This window comes from Microcaecilia unicolor, chromosome 1 (assembly GCF_901765095.1).
Source record: "Microcaecilia unicolor chromosome 1, aMicUni1.1, whole genome shotgun sequence".
Taxonomy (NCBI): domain Eukaryota; kingdom Metazoa; phylum Chordata; class Amphibia; order Gymnophiona; family Siphonopidae; genus Microcaecilia; species Microcaecilia unicolor.
Genome location: NC_044031.1, coordinates 74,136,757 through 74,160,498, shown reverse-complemented (window position 1 = coordinate 74,160,498; position 23,742 = coordinate 74,136,757). Strand labels below are relative to the sequence as shown.

Below are 23,742 nucleotides of genomic sequence, written 5' to 3'. Positions count from 1 at the left end.
CCCCGCCGGAAAAGCGCCCAAACCCGCACAGCTGCCGCGAAAAAGCCACCCAATTTCCCGTAGCCTGCAGCCGTCCCACAGCCGTCAAAAATTGGCCACAACCGGTCGCGGAAAGCCGCCCAATTGTGCGGGAAACCCGCAGCCCTGGCAACACTGGATATGTGTGAAAGTCTTTGCATAACATAAACTTAAAGTGGTGCTGCATGAACAAACTTCCTTTGACAGGTTCAACCAGCAGGGAAACAGAGAGGAGATCAGCAATGCCTTTCTCTCTCTTTGGCACCCCCATGTGTCCAGACTGACTAATAGGCCAGAGATGATTTCTCTCATTATGTGGGTAGGTGTGTTGGTCATAGGCACATAAAAGAAAGAGGATATTTTCCAAAAAATTAGAAAACCTTGAGGACATATCTGAAGAAATCCAAAAGGAGGAGATATCCTCTTAAGAGAGGACATATGGTAATCCTAGTTTTATATAATTATGAACTTCATGAATTTATGACAATTGCAGCATTGTAACCTTATTGGCAACTAGTTATGTCTTACCATATAATTTAAAGTCTGTAATGGGGGAAAGTGCAACTCCACATGAAAATATTGGATTTTCTTCACCAGCCATGAGAAGCAAAGTACTGAGATATCCTCCATAGTCCTAGAGAACAGAATGCCAGACAATAGAAGTATCATGCATCAGCATGGTAAGTACTCTTTACATGACAGGCTCAACAGTATATCGGGTATCCACAGAAAAACAAAGAATTTGGTTCTGATGACAGAGGCCTGAAACCAAAAACAGCAAATCAAAGGGTCCAGTAATGCAGTGCAGTAATTAGAGCTCTGAAATCTGCAGACCCAGGTTTTAATTCTTAGCGCCATTACTTTCTGTGTGCCTCAGCACATTCAAAGAAGCGAGATATGTAGTTTCAAAAGCTTGTGAACTCGAATAGTTTGGCACACGTTTCATACTGTTGCAGTACATGCTACAACCTGCAAAGAATTTAATTTTCCCTGGACCAATACAGGTGTTAGAAATGTAGGAGTTGATGTTCAATAGGATTTAGATGGCCAGAAACAGCTCCTGGTCAGTTAAATTGCCTGCTCAGGGATAACTGGTCATTTTTAGCAGCACTTAACCAGTGAATCTCTTCCCAATGTTAGTCAATAAATCCTAATCAAATATTCAAAAATGTAATAATCAGATTCTCTAATCATTTACCATGACAATCAGCTCCTGACAAATTCAGCACCAGTTGCGGTTAGATTTTAAATGCTTAATATACTGGTATGTCTGGTCCCTCCCCTCAAAGATAATAGCACTAGACCACCTCTTTGAAGTGTCCCTGCCCCCCAGGAAACTCTACATTTCTCCCTCCTTCTCCCAAAGCCCCAACTCACTGGTGCCATCCCCTAAAAACCCATGCCAGCTGGAAGGAAGCCCTCAGTTTCAATTTGGCACCACTGAACCACCTATAAAAGGTACCACTTAATACAGCAGCATAGTATATGAAGCTATGTGCCTGTATTATGAACTTTTAACAAGTGCTCGCTCATACCTGCAAATTGAACACTAATGAAAATTTTGCTATATATACTAAAATAATTTTCCAGTTTCCTTAGTGTCTCAGCTCCTTTGAATTTTTTTTAACATATAGGGCCATGTTTACTAAGGTGCGCTAGCATTTTTAGCACACGGTAAATGCTAGAGACACCCATATAGTTCTTTGGGTGTCTCTGGCATTAGTGTGCACTAATTTTTAGCGCATAGCACGGCTTAGTAAACAGGGCCCATAGTGAAATTCCACTTTTTAGTTTTTGGTTCCGATTCCTGAAATAAAATCTCACATTGAAACTATGGTATAATAGTTGTGGATAGCACATCCTAAAAATAGTACATTCTGAAATTATGGAGAACAGAGAAAAAGAAAACAGATGTGAGTTCACTTAAACAAAAACGTAAAATTCTTAAGAGCTTAGTCTTCAAACATTCTAAAAGAATATGTTGATTCAGCAGAGGCTAGAGACCTATTTAAAACAAGGGAAAAGTAAATACTCCCACTAGAGCCTGTAATAAAAAGTGAGATTGAGTTCTGCACTGTTGGGCTGGGTAAATGTCTGAATGATCCTGAACTATCAAAGAAGAAAGCAAATTACCTCCCCATATACGCCAACTCGCATTTGATCTATGTATGGCTTTTTCAACATTGTCCTGAAATTAAAGGCACAGAAGAAAAGAATGTTAATCAAAGGAGGTTAGGACTTCATAATAATATGCTTTTCCAATTTAACAGTCTCAGCTATTGAAGTATGCAAATGCTGTGCCAACATATATTCTAGGGTCCAAGAAAACAAAGGGGCAGACGATCCACAAACTCCAAAGTGGAAACTGTACAAAGCAGATCGTTGATAAACCAAGATATGTTTTATTAATATAGCAAAATTAAAATTCTGTATATTGTTAATATATTAACAATTTGTGACCAATATACGCAATTTCTGACTGTCATATCTTTTCATCATGAATAATGAGTCTGTGGGATTTTGATGTTATAGATTTTAATGGTATGAATTTATATGTGATCATATATATATTTTTTATTGTCATTTGGTTTTTGATGTTACAAATTTATATTTGATTTTAATGTCACCCTTTTAAATTTTTAAATGTTTAATTTATGTAATTTTTATGTTATTACTTTACGTCATTATTATATGGTTTTTATTTAGATGTTAAAATTTATTACTTATTATCTATTATCTTATCTTCTAGCCCCTGAAGCAGCCCAGTTGGGCGAAACACGGCCTGTGTCGGGCTATTATATGTATATGCACATGAGTCACTGTATGCATATTTTAATTTTAATTTTGCTATATTAATAAAACATATCTTGGTTTATCAACGATCTGCTTTGTACAGTTTCTACATATATTCTAGATCAGATGTGTACTGATTCTCAAAATGGGACATGAGCCTCACAAGAGAGGGTTTATCTTCTTCCACAGTTGGCTAAATCTTCTAATACATTGTTATGTTTAAAGAATTTTGTGACTGGATTGATGGCTGTTTGAAGGCTCATGGGCCCTTATTTTAAGCTGCATAGGCGCCTTTGCACACCCAACGCGTGCCAATTCAGAACTACCATCCGGCTACCATGTAGCCTGGGTGGTAATTTCATTTTTTACGTACGCTGGAAAATTTCTGGCACAGGGCGCTAGCAGGGCGATAATCGGCATTGTACTGCGCTGACGATTACCGCCCGGTTAACGCACGAGACCTTACCGCTAAGTCAATGGGTGGCAGTAAGGTCTCAGGCCCAAAATGGACATGTGCCAATTTTCATTTTGCCGCATGTCCATTTTCGCCCCCCCCAAAAGGCCTTTTTTGCAGGTGCGTTGAAAAATGAACCTGCGCGTGTCCGATACATGCGTCTACACCAGCGCAGGCCATTTTTTTGGCGCACCTTAGTTAAAAGGACCCCTCAGTAGCTTCCAGAAACATGGAAAATGTGTCCACCCTGTTGCAGATTTGGGTATCACCAACAAAGAAGCAAATATTTCTCACACCTCTACAATATAGCTTGTGATAATTTTGAAAAGAGCCTGAACAAGGACCGATCCCTGCAGCACATCATGAGTAAAACCCCTTTCCTTGGCATGAACTCTACTTACCACTACCTTCTGTCACTTTCCAAACAAGCACAATGGCTAAATTACAAAAGGGTCCTCAGAATACAATTTGCATAGTGTTTTCCCCCCAATGTTGGTGTCTCTCTTTGTTTGTTTCTCTCTTTAAAGGAGCAGAAGGCACATGCTTAGTCCACAGCTATTGACTGAACAAAAACCAGACCCGATATTCAAAGCTACTTGTCCGGATAGCAACAGCTATTACCTGGATAAATAACACTGACTGGGGCCATCCATGGACTTTCAGTGACATTTTACAGATAATATCACTGAAATCATAACAGACCAACTTGGCACTGTCTGGATAGCAACAAAAAGAGCAGACCATGTAGAAGATGAGTTTTTGTTCACTACTTTGGCTCCCACGTTCATACAACATGACCACGTTTTGCCAAAATCGCTGCCTCAATGGCGAATGAACACCAGCTGGTGAAAAATCCAAACTTCACCAAACTGGTAAAAAATGTATTTCTGACCTGGGCTGTAGTGAGGCAGCCATTTTGGTAAAACATGTCCATGTTGGGCATGTTTGTATAAAACTGGGAGCCAAAGTAGTAAATAAAAACTCATTTTCTACATAGTCTTCTCTTTCTGTTGATTACCATATTGGATCTTGCAAACCATTTGCCTTATTGCTTTCTTGGACTATCTGGATAGCACTGGGTCAGTTTAGGGGGAGAGTTAGGACTTCTGTGGAGACTGATGATATTCATTTATCAACATGGATTTAGTGAATGGAAATCTTGCCTCACCAATCTACTACATTTCTTTGAAGGGGTGAACAAACATGTGGATAAAGGTGAGCCGGTTGATATTGTATATCTGGATTTTCAGAAGGTGTTTGACAAAGTTTCTCATGAAAGACTCCAGAGGAAATTGGAGAGCATGGGATAGGAGGTAGTTCTATTGTGGATTAAAAACTGGTTAAAAGATAGAAGACAGAGAGTAGGGTTAAATGGTCAGTATTCTCAATGGAGAAGGGTAAGTTACTGGGGTTCCTAAGGGATCTGTGCTGGGTCCGTTGCTTTTTAATATATTTATAAATGACCTAGAGATGGGATTAATTAGTGAGTTAATTAAATTTGCTGATGACATAATGTTATTCAAAGTCGTTAAATTGCGGGAGGATTGTGAAAAATTACAAGAGGACCTTACGAGACTGGGAGACTGGGCGTCTAAATGGCAGATGACGTTTAATGTGAGCAAGTGCAAAGTGGTGCATGTGGGAAAGAGGAACCCGAATTATAGCTACGTCATGCAAGGTTCCACGTTAGGAGTCACGGACCAAAAAAGGGATCTAGGTGTCGTCGTCGATGATACGTTGAAACCTTCTGCTCAGTGTGCTGCTGTGGCCAAGAAAGCAAATAGAATGTTAGGTATTATTAGGAAAGGAATGGAAAACAAAAATGAGGATGTTATAATGCCTTTGTATCGCTCCATGGTGCGACCGCACCTCGAATATTGTGTTCAATTCTGGTCGCCGCATCTCAAAAAAGATATAGTGAAATTAGAAAAGGTGTAGAGAAGGGCGACGAAAATGATAAAGGGGATGGGATGATTTCCCTATGAGGAAAGGCTAAAGTGGCTAGGGCTCTTCAGCTTGGAGAAAAGGCAGCTGAGGGGAGATATGATAGAGGTCTATAAAATGTGGAGTTGAATGGGTAGATGTGAAGCGTCTGTTTACGCTTTCCAAAAATACTAGGACTAGGGGGCATGTGATGAATCTACAATGTAGTTAATTTAAAATGAATCGGAGAAAAGGTTTCTTCACTCAATGTGTAATTAAACTCTTGAGTTTGTTGCCAGAGAATGTGGTAAAGGCGGTTAGTTTAGCGGAGTTTTAAAAAGGTTTGGACGGCTTCCTAAAGGAAAAGTCCAAAGACCATTATTAAATGGACTTGGGGAAAATCCACTATTTCTGGGATAAGCAGTATAACATATTTTGTACTTTTTTGGGATCTTGCCAGGTATTTGTGACCTGGATTGGCCACTGTTGGAAACAGGATGCTGGGTTTGATAGACCTTTGGTCTTTCCCAGTATGACAATACGTATGTACTTATGTAAGAAGGGTCAACGTACACAGCACAGAATGCAGAAAAAAACAGTACAAAGGGCTTTCAAGAAAGGGATAAACAAAAGTCCTTTATTTTAATACCTGGAATAGGCTGTGTTTTGGTGTCAAAACGCCTGCATCAGGGGTTAAAAGGAATATAAAAACTTCAACACAAGCAGTTAGAAACCAGGTTTCACAGGCATATTGCTGACTATTGAGTTTGAATATTGCCCTGACTGTTTCACATGCATGTACAAAATGACACATATGTTTCCTTTCTTCTCAATGTGACATTTCAGGGGATGCAGTGTACAGAGGTACCACCTCACCTGACAGCCTCTGCTTGATCTTTCTGCTCCTGAAATCCCAGGTTTCGCTTTACTTCATGTAAAAGTTTAGTGCCTTGAAAACCACTGCCACGACCATCAAACTTCATGACGATAGCACCAAATGAGCTGACCAGCACAGTTGCCCAGTTTATGTCAAATTTTTCTGTCACACTCTGGCTACCAGGAGTGCCATCACTGAGAGAAAATACAAAAGTGAAGAGACATTACTACAACTTTCCTCTTGTGGCACATCAAGCCCTACCTTCAAAACATGAGTATCATAAACATAGAATGGAAAAAATATCTCTTAATCACTTGCAGTGTATTCCGCTAAAGTGAACGCACCACTGTTCAGAGATTTGCATGGTGTTCATGCAATCTTAAATTGTTAATAATTCCCACACTATTAAGAGCTCAGGTACTTTTCCCTACTGAAGAGGGGACAATTTTGAAAGAGTTTTTTTTTTTTAACAGGTAAACACTTACGGGATCTTTTGCTAAACTCTGTTATGCACCAACATTCGCTTAACACGGGAAAAAAGGCTTACTGCAAAACATGTTACAGTGTTTTACAGTAATTTCTCAGCGTGCTCTAATTATGTGCTATATATTTATTTTGTTATTTTTTTGAGAGGAGGCGTGTCATGGGCAGGGAATGGGTGTGCAAATGTTATCCTGCTAGCGTGTTACTAACCCCCAAATTCTATTAAAGTTACTAAAACTAGCGCATGCAATTTACTTGAATCACAAGCCAATTAACACCAATAATTTGAATGCTAACAATTATCAGTGCTAATTGGCATTAATTTAAATGTACGTGGCTGGGGGTGTAGCCATGGGAGGGGGTCATGGGCAGATCAGGGGTGCACTGTTGTAGAATAAAGGGGATCCTGGAAGATGTAATGGGGCAATTTTACAAACTGAAGAGTAGCAAACCATCTGGACTGGATGGTATACATCCCAGAGTCCTGATAGAATTGAAAAATAAACTTGCAAAACTATTGATAGTAATATTTAATTTATCTTTAAAATCAAGCATGGTACTGGAAGACTGGAGAGTGGCCAAAGCAATGCCAATTTTTAAAAAGGGTTCCAGAGGTAATCCGAGAAATTATAGACCGGTGAAGCTGATGTCGGTGCCGGGCAAAATGGTAGAGACTATTATAATGAACAAAATTACAGAGCACATAGATAAGAATGGATTAATGAGACAAAGCCAACATTGATTTAGTGAAGGGAAATCTTGTCTCACCAATCTACTATATTTCTTTGAAAGGGGCGAACAAATATGCAGATAAAGGTGAGCCGGTAAATTGTGTATCTAGATTTCAAAAGGCTTTTGACAAAGTACCTCATGAAAGACTCCTGAGGAAATTCTCTGTCATAGGATAGGTGGATTAAAAACTGGTTAAAATACAGAAAACAGAAAGTAAGTCCTGCATTAATAACAACTAAGTGCCCAATTCTAAAATTGGCACTTTAAAAATTGGTGCAGAAAAACTACGACCTTATTGTGATTCCGTAAACTACGCCTAAAGTACCATTCTTGAGACTACAATTTAGGCACACCCATTTAGGCCACCTAAATGGAGGCATAAAAACCCGTGGCTAACTTAGGGGGTCTTTTACAAAGCGACGGTAGCCTAATGCAGGCTTATTGCATGCTAAAACGGAACTACTGCTGGCCCGATGCGGCCGCAGGTGGTAGTTCCAGCTATAGCTCATGCCATTTCTGGCGCTCCAAGAAATATTTTCCCTAGAATGGCGCTAACCCTTAATGGATGGCGGTAAGTGCTCCTTGCCACATGGCCATGTGGTAAGAGTTATCTTACCATCTGGTCATATTTGTTTTGGGCATTTTACCAGCTGCGGTAAAAAGACCCCTTAGTCACAGATCAGGTGTATTCCATAATAGTGCGCATAGTTTTTGAAATGCTCACAACCCGCCCATTCCGCCCCCTTTTCAGCAGCGCACATTAGAATTTACTCGCACCATGTTATAGAATATGCCTATAAAGTTGTGTACCTAGATTCTAATTAAAGCCAATTAGTGCTGCTAATTGGTTGTTATGTACCCCAATTTGGTGAGGACTTGCTTGTTAATTAATTTGTGTGCACAATTTGGCAATGTATCCCACATTTCCCACCTATTTGTAGGCTCAATGTGGCTTACATAGTACCGGAGAGGCCTTTGCAGGCTCTGGTGTGAACAAATACAGGGTGATGTTGTGGTAAGATCAAGTTCATGTGGCACAGCCACATTAGGGAATCGGAGAATGGAAGACAAATTTTAGGAAAAGGGACCCTTAATTATTCTTGGAAATCCCTTTGAAAACTGATCTAAATATATGGTGGCAAAATACATGGCATAATGGATAGATGGAAGTGGGAAACTGGAATGCTGGATATCGTCACGGTATTTTCTCTTTCTTTTAGAAATTCATTAACTTCAATCAAGGTCCCCTCCCTGGTTTCTTGCTGGAACTTATTGTGTCAGTTTGAATAGGTAGATTCTGTGGTAGAGTTAGAACATTCTGTGGCACATTTTGTTTTTTTTATTTTGTGGTAAATTTTCATGTAATTGTACAGGCATTTCTCCAAGCTGTGTGTCTGAAATCAATGTGTTTCCCTTTTAAAATGGTGGATAGGAGGGTAGAGATAGAGTGATGAAATTGTAGGGACACTTTAAAAGGACACTAAAAAAATGAGAGGCCCAGGAAAAGAAGCACTTTTGAAAAAGGGAGTTTGGGCTGTGAAGACCAAACAGCATAGTACTTACACAATGAGTAGTAGAGGATAGTGGGATGTGTCTATAAAAGTGGCTGGCTTTAGGATCTCCATGGATAGATCTAGGTACAAACAACAACAAATATATAGATGCACTAGTTATAAACAGAATTAGTGAGAACACTGATCAAATGCTACAATAATACAAGTATATTAAAATAATTTGGATAACAAGGAAATGAAATAAAACAGGATAAATATTAACCTCTGCAATATTAAGATCTGACAAAATATGAAAAGCGTATCAAGCATCATCTTTGATTTAATTGTATTCTGCAGTGAAATATTACTAACAAAATTGCACTTACCACTCTATGATGTTTAATCCTCTTTGCAGTGTTACAGATAACCCCCTTTTCCTGGGCTAGTAGAAGTTAGAGCTACATTAGGGGAAGGGAAATGGGACTTGATATATCACCTTTCTGAGGTTTTTTGCAACTACATTCAAAGCAGTTTACATATATTCAGGTACTTATTTTGTACCAGGGGCAATGGAGGGTTAAGTGACTTGCCCAGAGTCACAAGGAGCTGCAGTAGGAATTGAATTCAGTTCCCCAGGATCAAAGTTCACTGCATTAACCACTAGGCTACTTCTCCACTAGCAACATTCCATGTAGAAGCCTCCCCTTGCAGATCAGCAATGCAGCCACGCAGGCTTCTGTTTCTGTGAGTCTGACGTCCTGCACGTACGGGCAGGACGTCAGACTCACAGAAACAGAAGCCTGCACAGCCGTGTTGCTGATCTGCAAGGGCAGGCTTCTACATGGAATGTTGCTAGTGGAATAGCAACATTCCATGTAGAATCTCCAATAGTAGCAACATTCTGTGTAGAATCTCAAATAGGGAAAGGGAAATGGGACTTGATATACCGCCCTTCTGAGGTTTTTGATGATACGTTGAAACCTTCTGCTCAGTGTGCTGCGGTGGCTAAGAAAGCAAATAGAATGTTAGGTGTTATTAGGAAAGGAATGGAAAACAAAAATGAGGATGTTATAATCCATTTGTATCGCTCCATGGTGCGACTGCACCTCAAATATTGCGTTCAATTCTGGTCGCCGCATCTCAAAAAAGATATAGTGGAATTAGAAAAGGTGCAGAGAAGGGCGATGAAAATGATAAAGGGGATGGGATGACGTCCCTATGAGGAAAGACTAAAGCAGCTAGGGCTCTTCAGCTTGGAGAAAAGGCGGCTGAGGGGAGATATGATAGAGGTCTATAAAATAATGAGTGGAGTTGAATGGGTAGATGTGAAGCATTTGTTCACGCTTTCCAAAAATACTAGGACTAGGGGGCATGCGATGAAGCTACAATGTAGTAAATTTAAAATGAATTGGAGAAAGTTTTTCTTCACTCAACGTGTAATTAAACTCTGGAATTCGTTGCCAGAGAATGTGGTAAAGGCGGTTAGCTTAGCAGAGTTTTAAAAAGGTTTAGACGGCTTCCTAAAGGAAAAGTCCATAGACCGTTATTAAATGAACTTGGGGAAAATCCACTATTTCTGGGATAAGCAGTATAAAATGTTTTGCACATTTTTGGAATCTTGCCAGCTATTTGTGACCTGGATTAGCCACTGTTGGAAACAGGATGCTGGGATGCTGGGCTCAATGGACCTTTGCTCTTTCCTAGTATGGCAATACTTATGTACTTATGAGCATAGAATTCAGAAATAGTTTCTCCCAAAAGATTCTAATATCTGAGCCTCTCTCCCAGGGGGAACCAAGAAGTGAGTCTTGGAACTCTTGTCTTTTTTGAGAGTGGATTCAACCACCATAGAATGGTGAGCAACTTGCTGCTTTTTAAATCTGGGAGTCTTTTGGTCTTGGTACATAGAGTTGCTCTTCTTATTACTAAGACAAACAGAGAGAAGGCAGATCTTATTTACATCCTCATCTGAACCTCCTTCAGAATGCTGTGAAAAGACACTTTCATAGATTCCTTGGGTGGGTTGAGAAATTGGAGGATATGCAAATATTTCTGCCCTGTACTTCTGCTCTAATTTAAATGGGGTGGCATAAGTCAACTCCCTTACATTATGAACGGAACAGAACTCCTCTGGTAGGGGTACACATCTCTCTTATTTATTATTTATTTATTTATTTATTGCATTTGTATCCCACATTTTCCCACCTTTTTGCGGGTTCAGTGTGGCTTACAATATGAGTTAAATGTTGGAAATACAATTTGTTACAGATTGGTTATGGATTACATTGTGCAGAGTTATGCGAAACAATTGAGGTGTCGATAGGGAATGTAACAATGGAACATAAACATTGAAACTTTGGAAGGAAACAATGGGAGCTTAGAGGGCGATAAAAAGGCATGAGGACATATGGTATATATCTTTCTGTGAGAGATGTGATATTATGGGAATGAGAGTTCAGAGGTGAATGCATGATGCATTAGTGAACATTAAGTGTGGACTTTATGTGTTTTGTTTCTTTCCGTAAATTTTTTCGAAAAGATGGATCTTCAATAATCTGCGGAAGGAAGCTTGCTCGTTGATTGTTCTTATGTTGCGCGGCAGTGTATTCCAAAACTGCGTGCTCATGTGAGAAAAGGTTGACGCGTGTAGCACTTTGTATTTCACGCCCTTGCAATTGGGGAAGTGGAGGTTAAGGAAGGTTCGGGATGATCTTTTGGCGTTTCTGGGTGGTAAGTCTATCAACTCATACATGTAGGCTGGGGTTTCGCCGTGAATGATTTTGTGGACTAATGTGCATATTTTAAAAGTGACGCGTTCCTTGAGTGGGAGCCAGTGCAGTTTCTCTCGTAGTGGTTTTGCACTTTCATATTTTGGCTTTCCAAAGATGAGTCTGGCTGCTGTATTCTGGGCTGTTTGAAGTTTCCTCAGTATTTGTTCTTTGCAACCTGCGTATAGTGAGTTGCAGTAATCCAAATGGCTGAGCACGAGGGATTGCACTAGGCTGCGAAAGACGGATCTTGGGAAGTATGGTCTTATCCTTTTCAGTTTCCACATGCTGTAAAACATCTTTTTTGTTGTGTTGTTAGCGTGAGTTTCAAGCGTTAGGTGGCGGTCGATAGTGATTCCAAGGATTTTTATCGTTTCTGAGATTTGAAGGTTCAGGTTTGGTGTGTTTATGGCTGTGAATTCTTTTGTGTTGTATTGGGAGGTGAGAATCAGGCATTAAGTTTTTTCTGCATTTAATTTCAGTCAAAATACATCCGCCCATGTGTTCATGATGTGTAGGCTTTGATTGATTTCATTGAAGATTTCGTTAATGTCTTGTTTGAAGGGGATGTATATTGTCACATCATCAGCATATATATATGGGTTGAGGTTATGGTTTGATAGGAGTTTTGCCAAAGGGATCATCATTAAGTTGAAAATTGTTGGTGAGAGAGGTGATGCTTGTGGTACTCCACATTCAGGTGTCCATGCCTTGGATGTGGTCGAATTTGATGTGACTTGATACGAACGTTGGGTTAGGAACCCTTTGAACCAATTCAGGACATTTCCTCCAATGCCAAAGTATTCGAGTATGTGTAATAGGATTCCATGGTCAACCATATCGAAGGCACTTGACATGTCAAATTGTAGGAGGAGTATATTGTTGCCCGTTGCAATTATTTGTTTAAATCTAGTCATAAGGGTGATTAATACTGTTTCTGTGCTATGATTCGACCGGAATCCTGATTGGGCGTCATGCAGTATTGAGTGTTTGTTTAGATAGTTTGTGAGTTGTTTGGTTACCAGTCCTTCGGTTATTTTGGTTATTAGTGGTATGGATGCTACTGGCCTGTAGTTGGTTATTTCACTTGTGCTTTTCTTTGTGTCTTTAGGAATTGGGGTGAGTAAGATTTTTCCTTTTTCTTTTGGGAAGAGTCCGTTTTGTAGCATGAAGTTCACATGACTCGTTAGGTCTATTATGAATTGTTGAGGAGCAGATTTCATGAGGTTGTTTGGGCACGTGTCTAGTTTGCAGTGGGATTTGGCATATCTTTTGAGAGTTTCAGAGATGAGTTCTTCTGATAGTATTTCAAATTCGGTCCATGTTCTGTCTGCAGGGTATGTTCCTTCTTCTGGGTCTAGACAATCTAAAATTGTGGTGTACTCAATAGGGCTAGCAGGTATTTTGAGTCATAGTTGTATAATTTTCTCCTTGAAGTATCTTGCAAGGTTGTCCACATCTGGTACATCTTTGCCGTTGTTAGTAACTGGTGTGGTGTTTAACAGTTTGTTCACAAGGTTGAAGAGTTTATGTGTGTCTTTGTAGTTTGGTCCTATTATTGTTTTGTAATGTAGTCTTTTGGTCTGTTTTATGGTGTATTTGTATTTTCTCCGAAGTAATTTCCATGCGTTCAGTGTTTGTTCGTCTTTCTTTTTGTTCCATTCTCGTTCTAGTTTCCTGACTTGTGTTTTACGTTTTTTCAGCTCTTCGGTGAACCATGGATTTGTTTTTTTCCTGTGTGATGTTCTGGTTTGGATTGGGGCGATTTTGTCTAATGTTGTTGTACATAGATCGTCCCATTCTTGGAGGAATTGGATGGTGTCAGCGTTTGTTGGCCATTCGTTCTGGTAGATAGGGAGGTTTCTGAAGAAAAACCTAGGGATCCCTCTTCAGAGAAAACCTCTGTTTTTTCCTCAGATACCGAGGAATACTCAGAATCAGTCAAAATAAAATGCTCCAAGGGAGAAGTCTGAGTTTCTGTTTCATTTTATTAACCTCAGGGTTGGGTGGGTGAATGCATTGAGACATTGAGGATTTCTGATGTGTCAGTGAAGATTCCTCTTCCGATGGATTGGAGATCAACACTAGTGTGGCCGACATTGACTATGATACCCTTTGAGGTCTTGATATTGAAGTGTCTCCTGCAGGCAGCATGTGGGTCTTGAGGATTGGTTGGACTGCTTCTGTTCTCAACATTGATGACATTGAATCAGCAGCACCATGTTGTGCAAAGAAGTGCTCCATCCTTTCCATGAATTTCTTCATGAGCTACTATCAACAACGACATGGGCATCAGAGTAGGAGTGGCCATGTCCTCCTGAGCCACTTGGGATGTATCAGAAGTGAGATCCCACGTTATTGGAGGATGATGCACCCTCTCTGATACCATCAAGATTTGAGTGGTAATCATGTTGGGGGCATTTAGAGGTCACTGGCAATCTCAGTGCCTCAATGCTCTTTGTGCCATGCTCCAAGGAAGAGTGATGTTGAGGCACATTAGCCTCCACTTGGTCTCTCAGCACCCATGATGATGAAAATAAATCCTTCCTCTTTGTTGAGTGGGAATCAGGCAATGACTAATCCTGATGGTCTCTATCAATGCGAGGATGAAAAAGACACTCTCAGTGCTGATACATCCTCAGTGTCAGTTGTAGCTCTTGGACTCATGGAGATGATGCTTCCAGTGTTGACACTGATAGATCAGAGTTCTCTGCACCAAAAATCCTTTTTTTTTGTTTCTCTCAGCCACAAAATCCATGCTTTTGACATACAATAAAAAGGATCATGCTCAGCTCCCAAGCACTGTGAGCAGCGATAGATTACATCTATGACAAAGATGGTCTGATTGCACTGGGTACACTTTTTGAAGGTGATGGGGGCTTTATTTTGTGACACTGTATTTGGAAAATTACCCACAGTAAAATCAAAAGACTCAGTGGGAGATGCATCAAAGTCCCTGGTAACATCCACTTGCTATTTTCACCTTGGAAGAATTTACTGTGGTGGAATTAGCGAGGGATGCTCAAAACAAATTGCATGCAAATGAACTGCCTAAACCTTTACTGTGTAGATCAAGCCAGTGCATGTGCAGGGCAGCCAATCGCTAAGGGTGGCTGCCCTGCACATGCCCAGAACAGCCCTCCACAGCATTCCCACAGTTTTCTTACGTTGCATGAATGAAGGCCATGTGTTTTTTTTTTCAAATTCAAAACTTCTGCTCGGTCATGAAAAACTGCCCCCCAGCTCTCCAGATGGAGCTGCAATTGTGAGGGAGAAAGGTCAAGAAGAAAGGAGTGGCAGGGGACCCTGAACAGCTGTGGAGTACCTGCAACAATGAAGAACTGCCAGGACCGACAGCTCCAGACCTCCAGTTAAAATTTCCACAGTAAAGGTAGGAGCTGCTTCTGTACATCACTTGGAAAATGGCTCTGCATTGCTCAGAATGCACATTTGAATGCTTAATACCTCATTTAAATAGAGTAGCATAGGAGTCCCATTCTCTGCTGCCCCCCACACGGTAGAAAGCCCACAGAACCCCATTGTTTATCTTCCACTGAACAACATGTTTACTAAACAGGTTGGAACTAGTCTAGAAAGCACATTGCTGGCTCGGAAAGCTTAATAAATCCCCCCCTCAGTGTGAACAATAAACCCAAAAAGGAGCTCAAGACTAAAAACGTCTACACTAAGCTGACCGAGCAGATCAGAGGGAAACAGCAACACAGAAAATCATGGGGCAGTAGTAGTGTAGAGGGCCACAGATGGAACAACAAGGCAGAGCCAGAGTTTGGAGGAAGCAAATTTATTCTAAGACCCAACACGGGCTATGTTTCAGCTAATGCTAGTGTCAGGGGTCAAAGTTACATGTTAAATGTAATAAAAATTTACATAAATATCTCTCTATATAAAAGGCACCGCCAACGTTCTAAATTTGTAGTTGCAAGATCGCATGAGTGTCTGCCCCGCCCCCGCATCACAACGTGATGACGTTGAGGGCGGAGCAATGACACTCAACAAATCGGATTTTCATTGGGTAATCTCTGTTTCCACTCCCCAATGCAGCCGTCATTCCCATATACTCAAAACCAACCAAAATCGGCGCTGGACCCCATCCCCCCGCCCACAGTTCCCCTCACCGACCCTCCTGCAGCCGCTCGCTCACCATTCCACCACCCTCCCTCTCCTCTCCGACTCCGGCCATGGTGCACGACGATTACTACACACGAGCAAGGAAGCCCATAGGTTAATCTCTGTTTCCACTCCCCAACACAGCCGTCATTCCCATACACTCAAAAACAAGCACACACACGTTTTTTATTTCTACCGAGGAGACTCAGCAGCACAACAAGTCACCTTCTGTGCAGCACAGAGAAACGAGGAACGTCGCTGGAAGGACAAAACTATTTGGATGCCCATGCTCCTGCTCCCGGTATGTGCAGCCACCCTAAGAGACGACCACCCACACAAAACTAACCACTGACTCGACGTCTGCACCCCCTCGCCCCCTCCCCCAAATCTAAACACACACTTCCACACAACCAGAAAACCAGACAAATACAAATGGATAAAAACAGCAAGCAGGCAGGTTCCCAAGTGCGTACAGGAGCTTCCAAAGACACACTCCTCCCAACCACAAGCAAACACAGCTATCCACAACACAGATTAACGACTTCACAGGCAGGTACCCAAGTGCTTAAAGGAACTTCCCCCCCACCCCCACTCCCCCACAAAACACACATCAAAACACAGCCTTCCACACAACAAGGAATGCTGACAAATACACGTGCAGTTCAAATTTGCAAACACAGCTCACCAGAACACAGGCATATTAATGACTTGGCAGGCAGGTTCCCATTCATTCTCTATGTGTCACACAGTCACTCACATACTCTCTTGGTCTCATACACTCAGTCTCACAGAAAATCTGTGTCTCACACACACTCTCTGTCTCTCGCACACACACTGTATCTGTGTGAAACACACTCTCACTCTCACACTGTGTCTCACATACACACTTGCACACACTCTCATTCTCACAGACACACTCGCACCCAGACTCACTCTCTCTCTCTCTCTCTCACACACACACACACACACACATTCACTCTCTCTCTCACACACAGTCACTCTCACATACACTCTCTCAAACATACACACTCCAAGGAAAACATTGCTAGCGCCTGTTTCATTTCTGTCAGAAACGGGCCTTTTTTACTAGTAAATAAATAAAATATGATAAAATAAATTGATTGCAGTACCAACTATGTATAAATACCATACAGAAATAATGGCCGTGGATAATCCTCTAAGTAATCTCACAATCACTATGAAAAGTCAACAACTGTGCTAAAAAAAAAAAGATGAAAACAAAATAAAATTCATCCCATTCCATAATTAGCACAATAACAACTGAAAAGAAAATTTTTGAACATAGCTCATCAATCCATAATAACCAACACAGTATCCAAATGGATCTCATACAATAAAAAATTACAGTCCATAATGGAATCGCATTGAACAACCAATGATCAATAAAATTAGAATCCACAATGAACTATCATGTTGGCTGGATATCTATTATTATTATTATTATTATGAAATGTGCAGACCAAGAAAATTAGAGACATCATTTTTCATTAAAAAAAAAACAATAATAACAAGTAAAGAATTTTTTGTAAACATGCCAAACCTGCTCAAGTTCCACCCCACCACAAAACCTTTGTGTCAATCTTGTGAAAACTCACTTTGTACAAAGGAAACCTATTGGAAACATGTACGGTTGAAAAAAACCCCCCAACCCACGAGCAATGCTGTGCATAGATACGTGTTACCAACCACAAACATTTCTCTGTATAAATGTGTATGTCACAAAAAGCTTTCTCACGCAAAACAGCCAACTTTCCTTTGTCAAAATTGCAAAGGACGAAAAAAAAGGGGGGGGGGGGTGAGTATATCCAAAAAACTAAAGCAAGTTTTATAGACTTCAAATGAAGCTGCATTCAGCAAATGCTAATCAGTAGCAATGTTTTGTAAAAGCAGTCCTAAGAGAGCTATCAGAAAGAGCACTACATAACAATGACAGGAGTGTACACAATTTAGTCAGAAATAGAAAAATGGAAATGGCAGATAAGGGCCAAATGGCTCATCCAGTCTGTCCATCCTCAGAAACCACTAACTCCTCCTTCCCCTTAGAGATCCCATGTGCCTGTCCCATGCTTTCATAAATTCAGACACAGTCCTTGTCTCCACAGCCTCCACCAGGCCATTCCACACGTCCACCAACCTTTCTGTAAAAGAGTATTTTCTTAGATTACTCCTCAGCCTATTTCCTCTTAACTTCATCCTATGCCCTCTCATTCCAGAGTTTTACTCCATTTGAAAAAGGCTCACCTCCTGTACGAAAGTACCTCAACCTGCACTACCCCAGCTGTAAAGGTCTCAAGTACAAAACTTATTTTGGATCCAATTTCTCCTTCCTGGACAGCCGTCTATGGAACGCTCTCCCTAGACCTATCCGAGCAATCCATGACCACCTACCATTCAGAAAAGTACTAAAAACCCATCTATTCAAACAAGCCTATCCAAAAGACCCAGCTTAATCTCATGAACCCATCTACCTTACATATACTGAAGAGAAAACGACATTGACCCAGAATATATCTCCCACCTTACCCTCCTCTCTCTATCTCCTGTCTCTACCTACCTACCCATCCATTTACTACCCATCCATCCTTCTATTATGTTATACTTAATTTCCTACTTTACATAACAAAATTCTGGGTTACCTATTACTAGGTAAACTGCATTGAGCCTGCTTTTAGTGGGAAAGTGCGGGATACAAATCTAATAAATAAATACATTAATACCACAGAAGTATTTAAACATCTCTATCATAACCCCTCTCTCTCGCCTTTCTTCCAGAGTATACATATCACAGGTGATATAACTTGGCAGGAGCCTTTCCTGCCCAGTTAAACTGCTTCGAATATTCATCTTCCATTCCATGAATATTCAAAACAGTGCTTCAAGAGACAGAGGAATGCTGGCATGTAAAGGAGGGTATAACTTAAAGAGGAGGTGATTGGTCATTGCTGAGGCCTCACCTGGAGTACTGTGTCCATTTCTGGAAACCTTACCTCGAAAACAATACAGACAGAGCTGAGACAGTTTAGAGAAGGGCTACCAATATAGTACAGGGTTTACATCAGAAGTCCTGTGAAATGATATTTTGAAATATACATTTGTAAAGCCTAGAAGAGAGGCAAGCAGTGGCATAGCTACATGGGGCCATGGGGGCCTGGGTCCCCCCAATTTCCTCCGGGCGTCTGACGTTGCTGGCAGGGGTCTCCAACCCCTGCCAGCTGAAGCCTTGTCCAGTGCTGGTCTCCAGCGCCGCCAAGTTACCTGCCCTGCTCTCTCTTCCCCCTCACGTCCTGCATGCTCCTTTTAGTGAAATTGAGCATGCTCAGTTTTCATTAAAAGGAGCATGCAGGACGCGAGGGGGAAGAGGGAGCAGGGCAGGCAACACTACAACACTGGAGATCAGTGGCATAGCCAGACTGCCAATTTTGGGTGGGCCTGAACCCAAAGTGGGTGGGCACAAAATTTTCTCTCTACCCCCCCCCCCCCCCCCCCCCCCAGCAAAATGTAGTCACACTCAGATGCATTTGTCACACAGGGTAAAGTGCTGCTTTTCAGTGCATCCGATTTCAGACAATTTATTTAATAGCCTAATCCTTTTCAGTGAGCTTTCAGAGGCCAAAACCTCCTGCCTCAGGTCAGTATAATGCTGTTACGGTATCCTCTCCTGACCTAAGGAAGGAAGTATTGGTCTCTGAAACTTTATTAACACCATATTACTTTATCCTAAATTAAAAATAAAATTATTTTCTTTACCTTTGTTGTATGGCCATTTACTTTTTCTCATTGTGTTGCTCCCAGTCTCTAGATTCTGCTTTCCTTCGTTTTTGCTTAACTCTTCTGCCAGGGTTTCCTGGCCATTTGTCATTTTTCTCTCCTTTTTCTTTGCTTTCTTCAATATTTTTCTGCCTCTCTCTGTGTCCAGATTTAATTCATTCTTACTATCCATTCTTTAATTTCCTTCATCTACTTATGGCTTTTCATCTTTTTCTCACCCCTGTTCTCCCCATGCCCCTTCCTCTTATTCTCCAATCTTTCACTACTCCCACTTTCCATGCAGCAGCTCTCCTCTTTCTCTCCCCATCCTTCCAGTGTCTCCCCTCTCTCTCCCCATCCTTCCAATAGTCTCCCCTCTTTCTTTCTGCATCCTTCCATCCAGTGTCACCTCTTTCTCCCTACCCTTCCATCCAGCGTCTTCCCTCTTTCTCTCCCCATCCTTCCACCCATCTACCCTCTCTCCTGATCCTTCCATCTAATGTCTCTCTCCCTCCTTCTAACCAGTGTCTATCTCTCTACCCTTTTCTGTTTAGTGTCCCTTCTCTCTCCACATCCTTCCAATCTCTCCCCTTTTTCTCTGCATCCTTTCATCCATCTCCCCTCTTTCTCTGCCATCCTCCCATCTGTTTTCCCTCTTTCTCTCCCCATCCTCCGTTTTCCCTCTTTCTCTGCCATCCTCCCATCTGTTTTCCCTCTTTCTCTCCCCATCCTCCATTTTCCCTCTTTCTCTGCCATCCTCCCATCTGTTTTCCCTCTTTCTCTCCCCATCCTTCCGTTTTCCCTCATTCTCTGCCATCTTCCCATCTGTTTTCCCTCTTTCTCTCCCCATCCTTCCATTTTCCCTCTTTCTCCCCATCCTGCCATCTGTTTTCCCTCTTTCTCCCCATCCTTCCGTTTCCCTCTTTCTCTGCCATCCTCCCATCTGTTTTTCCTCTTTCTCTCCCCATCCTTCCATTTTCCCTCTTTCTCCCCATCCTCCCATCTGTTTTCCCTCTTTCTCTCCCCATCCTTCCGTTTTCCCTCTTTCTCTGCCATCCTCCCATCTGTATTCCCTCTTTCTCTCCCCATCCTTCCGTCTTCCCTCTTTCTCTGCCATCCTCCCATCTGTTTTCCCTCTTTCTCTCCCCATCCTTCCATTTTCCCTCTTTCTCTGCCATCCTCCCATCTGTTTTCCCTCTTTCTCTCCCCATCCTTCCATTTTCCCTCTTTCTCCCCATCCTGCCATCCATTTTCTCTCTCCCACATTCAAGCCCACCAGCCCCAGCTCCCATTGCCGGCCACTGCTGCTTTTCCTGATGAGCAGCGGGGCCGGCGCTACAAAAAGAAGAAGCGCTCAGCTGACTGAGCTGAGTGCCAACGCTAACCCGACGAGAAAAAATGTTTTTAAAAAAAACGCGGCACTGCACGCAGCCTCGAAGCATTGGCTGCTGGCTCTGCAGGCTCCTTCTGTCTCTTACGTCACTGCCCCTGCTTCGCTACGGGGCAGTGATGTAAGAGACGGGAGGAGCCTGCAGAGCCAGCAGCCAATGCTTCGAGGCTGCCTGCGGTGCCGCATTTTTTAAAAGTATTTTTTCTCGTCCTTAGCGACACGTTGGCGCTCAGCTCAGTCAGCTGAGCGCTTCTTCTTTTTGTAGCGTCGGCCCTGCTGCTCATCAGGAAAAGCAGCAGTGGCCGGCAATGGGAGCTGGTGCTGGCGCTGGGCGGGCCTGGACTGAAATTGGGTGGGCCTGGGCCGACCCAGGCCCACCCGTAGCTACGCCCCTGCTGGAGATCGACCTCGAGAAGGCTTCAGCTGGTGGGGTTTAGAGTGTTATTTATAGCATTCCATTCCTTATTCTGTCAGAAAATACCTCTTATACAATAGCAACAACTTCAAACTCCAGGGGGCCAATATTCAGACCGCGGGAGGCAGCTTTGCTAACTCCTGCGGTTGGTGGCGAACCTGGAAATTCAATGCCGGGCTGTATCCGGTGACCGGCATTCAATTTCTGGGATTTTTTTCTGGCTGCTGTGAACGTAGCTGGTGAAGCCGATATTCATTGGCTAACCGGCTAAGTTATAGCGGCCAAAGATAGACCTGCTATTTATGTGGGTTTATCTGGCAGCTAAGCTTAGTTGGTCTGCCGATGAATATTCGCGCTAACCAGCTGTGTCACGCAAAATAACTGGTAACCGGGCTAACTGCTAAGCATTAATATTCAGCCAAGATAGCTGACTATCTCGCTCTGAATATTAGCGCTTAGCCAGCTCACAAGCAAGAACAGGGAAGAGCCTGTTCAAGGCCGGAGGGTGCAGCCCAGTGAGGTGCAACTCTGGAGGAGAGGATAGACAAGGAGGTCTGATCCTGGAGGACTTTGATAATGACTACCAATGCTACCAGTATAGCCTTGGAATATACAGCCCAAAGGGATGGGTAATGAACTGGAGGAGTTGAAAATTTTTTTATACTGCAGGATATGTTATAGGAAACCATTTTATTAGTGGATAAGACTGTACCAATAGTCTTGGATGGACAGAATACCTCTTCAAAATGGCTGCTGCAAAAAGGTAGACCTGGTGGGGCCCTATGGGTGTGTTTCTCTGAGTGTGTGTAGGGAAGGAACTTCTGGGGGGCAGGGCCCTGAGGTCAAAGAGAACCTCTGGTTGGTGGCTATTTCTGGCTGGGATGTTTCTCTTTGATGAGTGGGGTCAGGAACCTGGGAGATGGCTTTAATTTGGGATCTGTTTCAGATGGGGGGGGGTCAGAATGGGGGCAACTCTTCATGAGGGGGGTTGTGATGGGGGAGATGCTCAGGGGACAGCTGCTTTGAACTGTGCTTGGCCTCTTTAGGAAGCAGCCCAGGAGCATATTGCCGTGGTTTTGCAGCCTGATGCTCCTGACAGTGGCATTATACTGCTTGCAAGGTTAATTGCAATCAGTGTTATGCATTAACTGCTGGAGTCATCAACCTGCAGTGACTCCTGTGGTAAATCAAGGTACAGCAAAAACTTGTACTTCAAATGCAATCTCACCAATAACTTGTACAGTGGCATTATCACCTCCTTTTTTCTACTGGTTTTGCCCCTCTCAGTGCAGCCAAACATCCTTCCAGCCTTGGCCACAGCCTTGTTAAATTGTTTCACAATATTGAGATCCTCAGACACTATCACTCTGAGGTTTCTTTCCTGGTCTGTGCATATCAGCCTCTCACCTCTTATCACATACAGCTCCTTTGGATTTCTGCACTCGAAGTGTATCGTCCTACATGTTTTCACTCTAAAACCTTAACTGCAAGTACTAGCCCAAGCTAATCATTTTTGTAGAACACCTGTCATGCATTCAACTTCCTCCAGGGTGTCCAATCTGTTGCCAATCTTCATGTCTCCCACAAAAAAGCATACCGTTCCTTCTAATCCTTGAACAATATTTCTCACAAATATATGGAACAGAATAGGTCTTAGGATGGATCCCTGAGGCACTCCACTACTCACCTTTCTTTCTTTTGAGCCAATTCCATTTATCACCACCCTCTGCTGCCTGTCAGTCAGCCAATTTCTGATCCAGCTACTACCCCAGATCTCATCCTTAAGCAGCCCAGTTTTTATGAGGCTCCTATAAGGAGGGGGAAATCCCTATGAAATTTCCCCAGACGTCATTAGCCACTAATCTCAATTTTAAAATGCACATTTTTTTTAGTAAGTCCTTCAGTAACTTGGTACAAAATACAATCTAGACTGCAAAGACAAGTAAATTAAATTGGTATTAGCAGAATTTTCAGAAAAATGAGTGTACATATTAACAATTATGGTTAAGTAGTTTGTTCTGCAATCATTTTTTGACACACGATGAAAGTACTTACTCGGGATTGAATAATAAAGACTGATGAATTGGATCAATAGCCTGGGGACAGGCAGCAAAGCAACCATTTGACTTTACTGATTAAATATAAAGGACACATGTGGCATACTGATTCAGTCACTGTTAGGCTTTCATGGAAGGAACACAAAAGACAATAAAGTTTCTGTAAAATCCAACTGGCCAATATTCAGCTCAGCGGATAAAGTTAGGACAGCCTTTTTGCTGTTCTAATGATATATATTGATTTACCCAGTTAGACTTCCTATCTCATATCCTTTGCTCTCCATACTATTTTAATCTAATATTGTAAACAGCATAGATGGCCTACCAATGGACAGCATGATAAATCTTTATAAACTTGGAATCTTGGAATATTGCCACTAGTCCCCAGATTCTATATAGTGTGACTAAAACTGCACATGCAAATCTGGGCATATTCCAATTTG

At 42.0% G+C, this 23,742-nt stretch overlaps 1 protein-coding gene across 1 annotated transcript in view; it reads right to left on the bottom strand.

Moving 5' to 3' along the window:
• DPP6 (dipeptidyl peptidase like 6) overlaps positions 1 to 23,742 on the bottom strand; it is a 931,600-nt gene that overhangs the window by 12,841 nt on the left and 895,017 nt on the right. Inside the window, 4 exon segments of the mRNA XM_030198448.1 lie at positions 547 to 652; positions 2,152 to 2,206; positions 6,065 to 6,259; positions 8,844 to 8,913. Coding sequence (XP_030054308.1) covers positions 547 to 652; positions 2,152 to 2,206; positions 6,065 to 6,259; positions 8,844 to 8,913 — 426 coding nt within the window.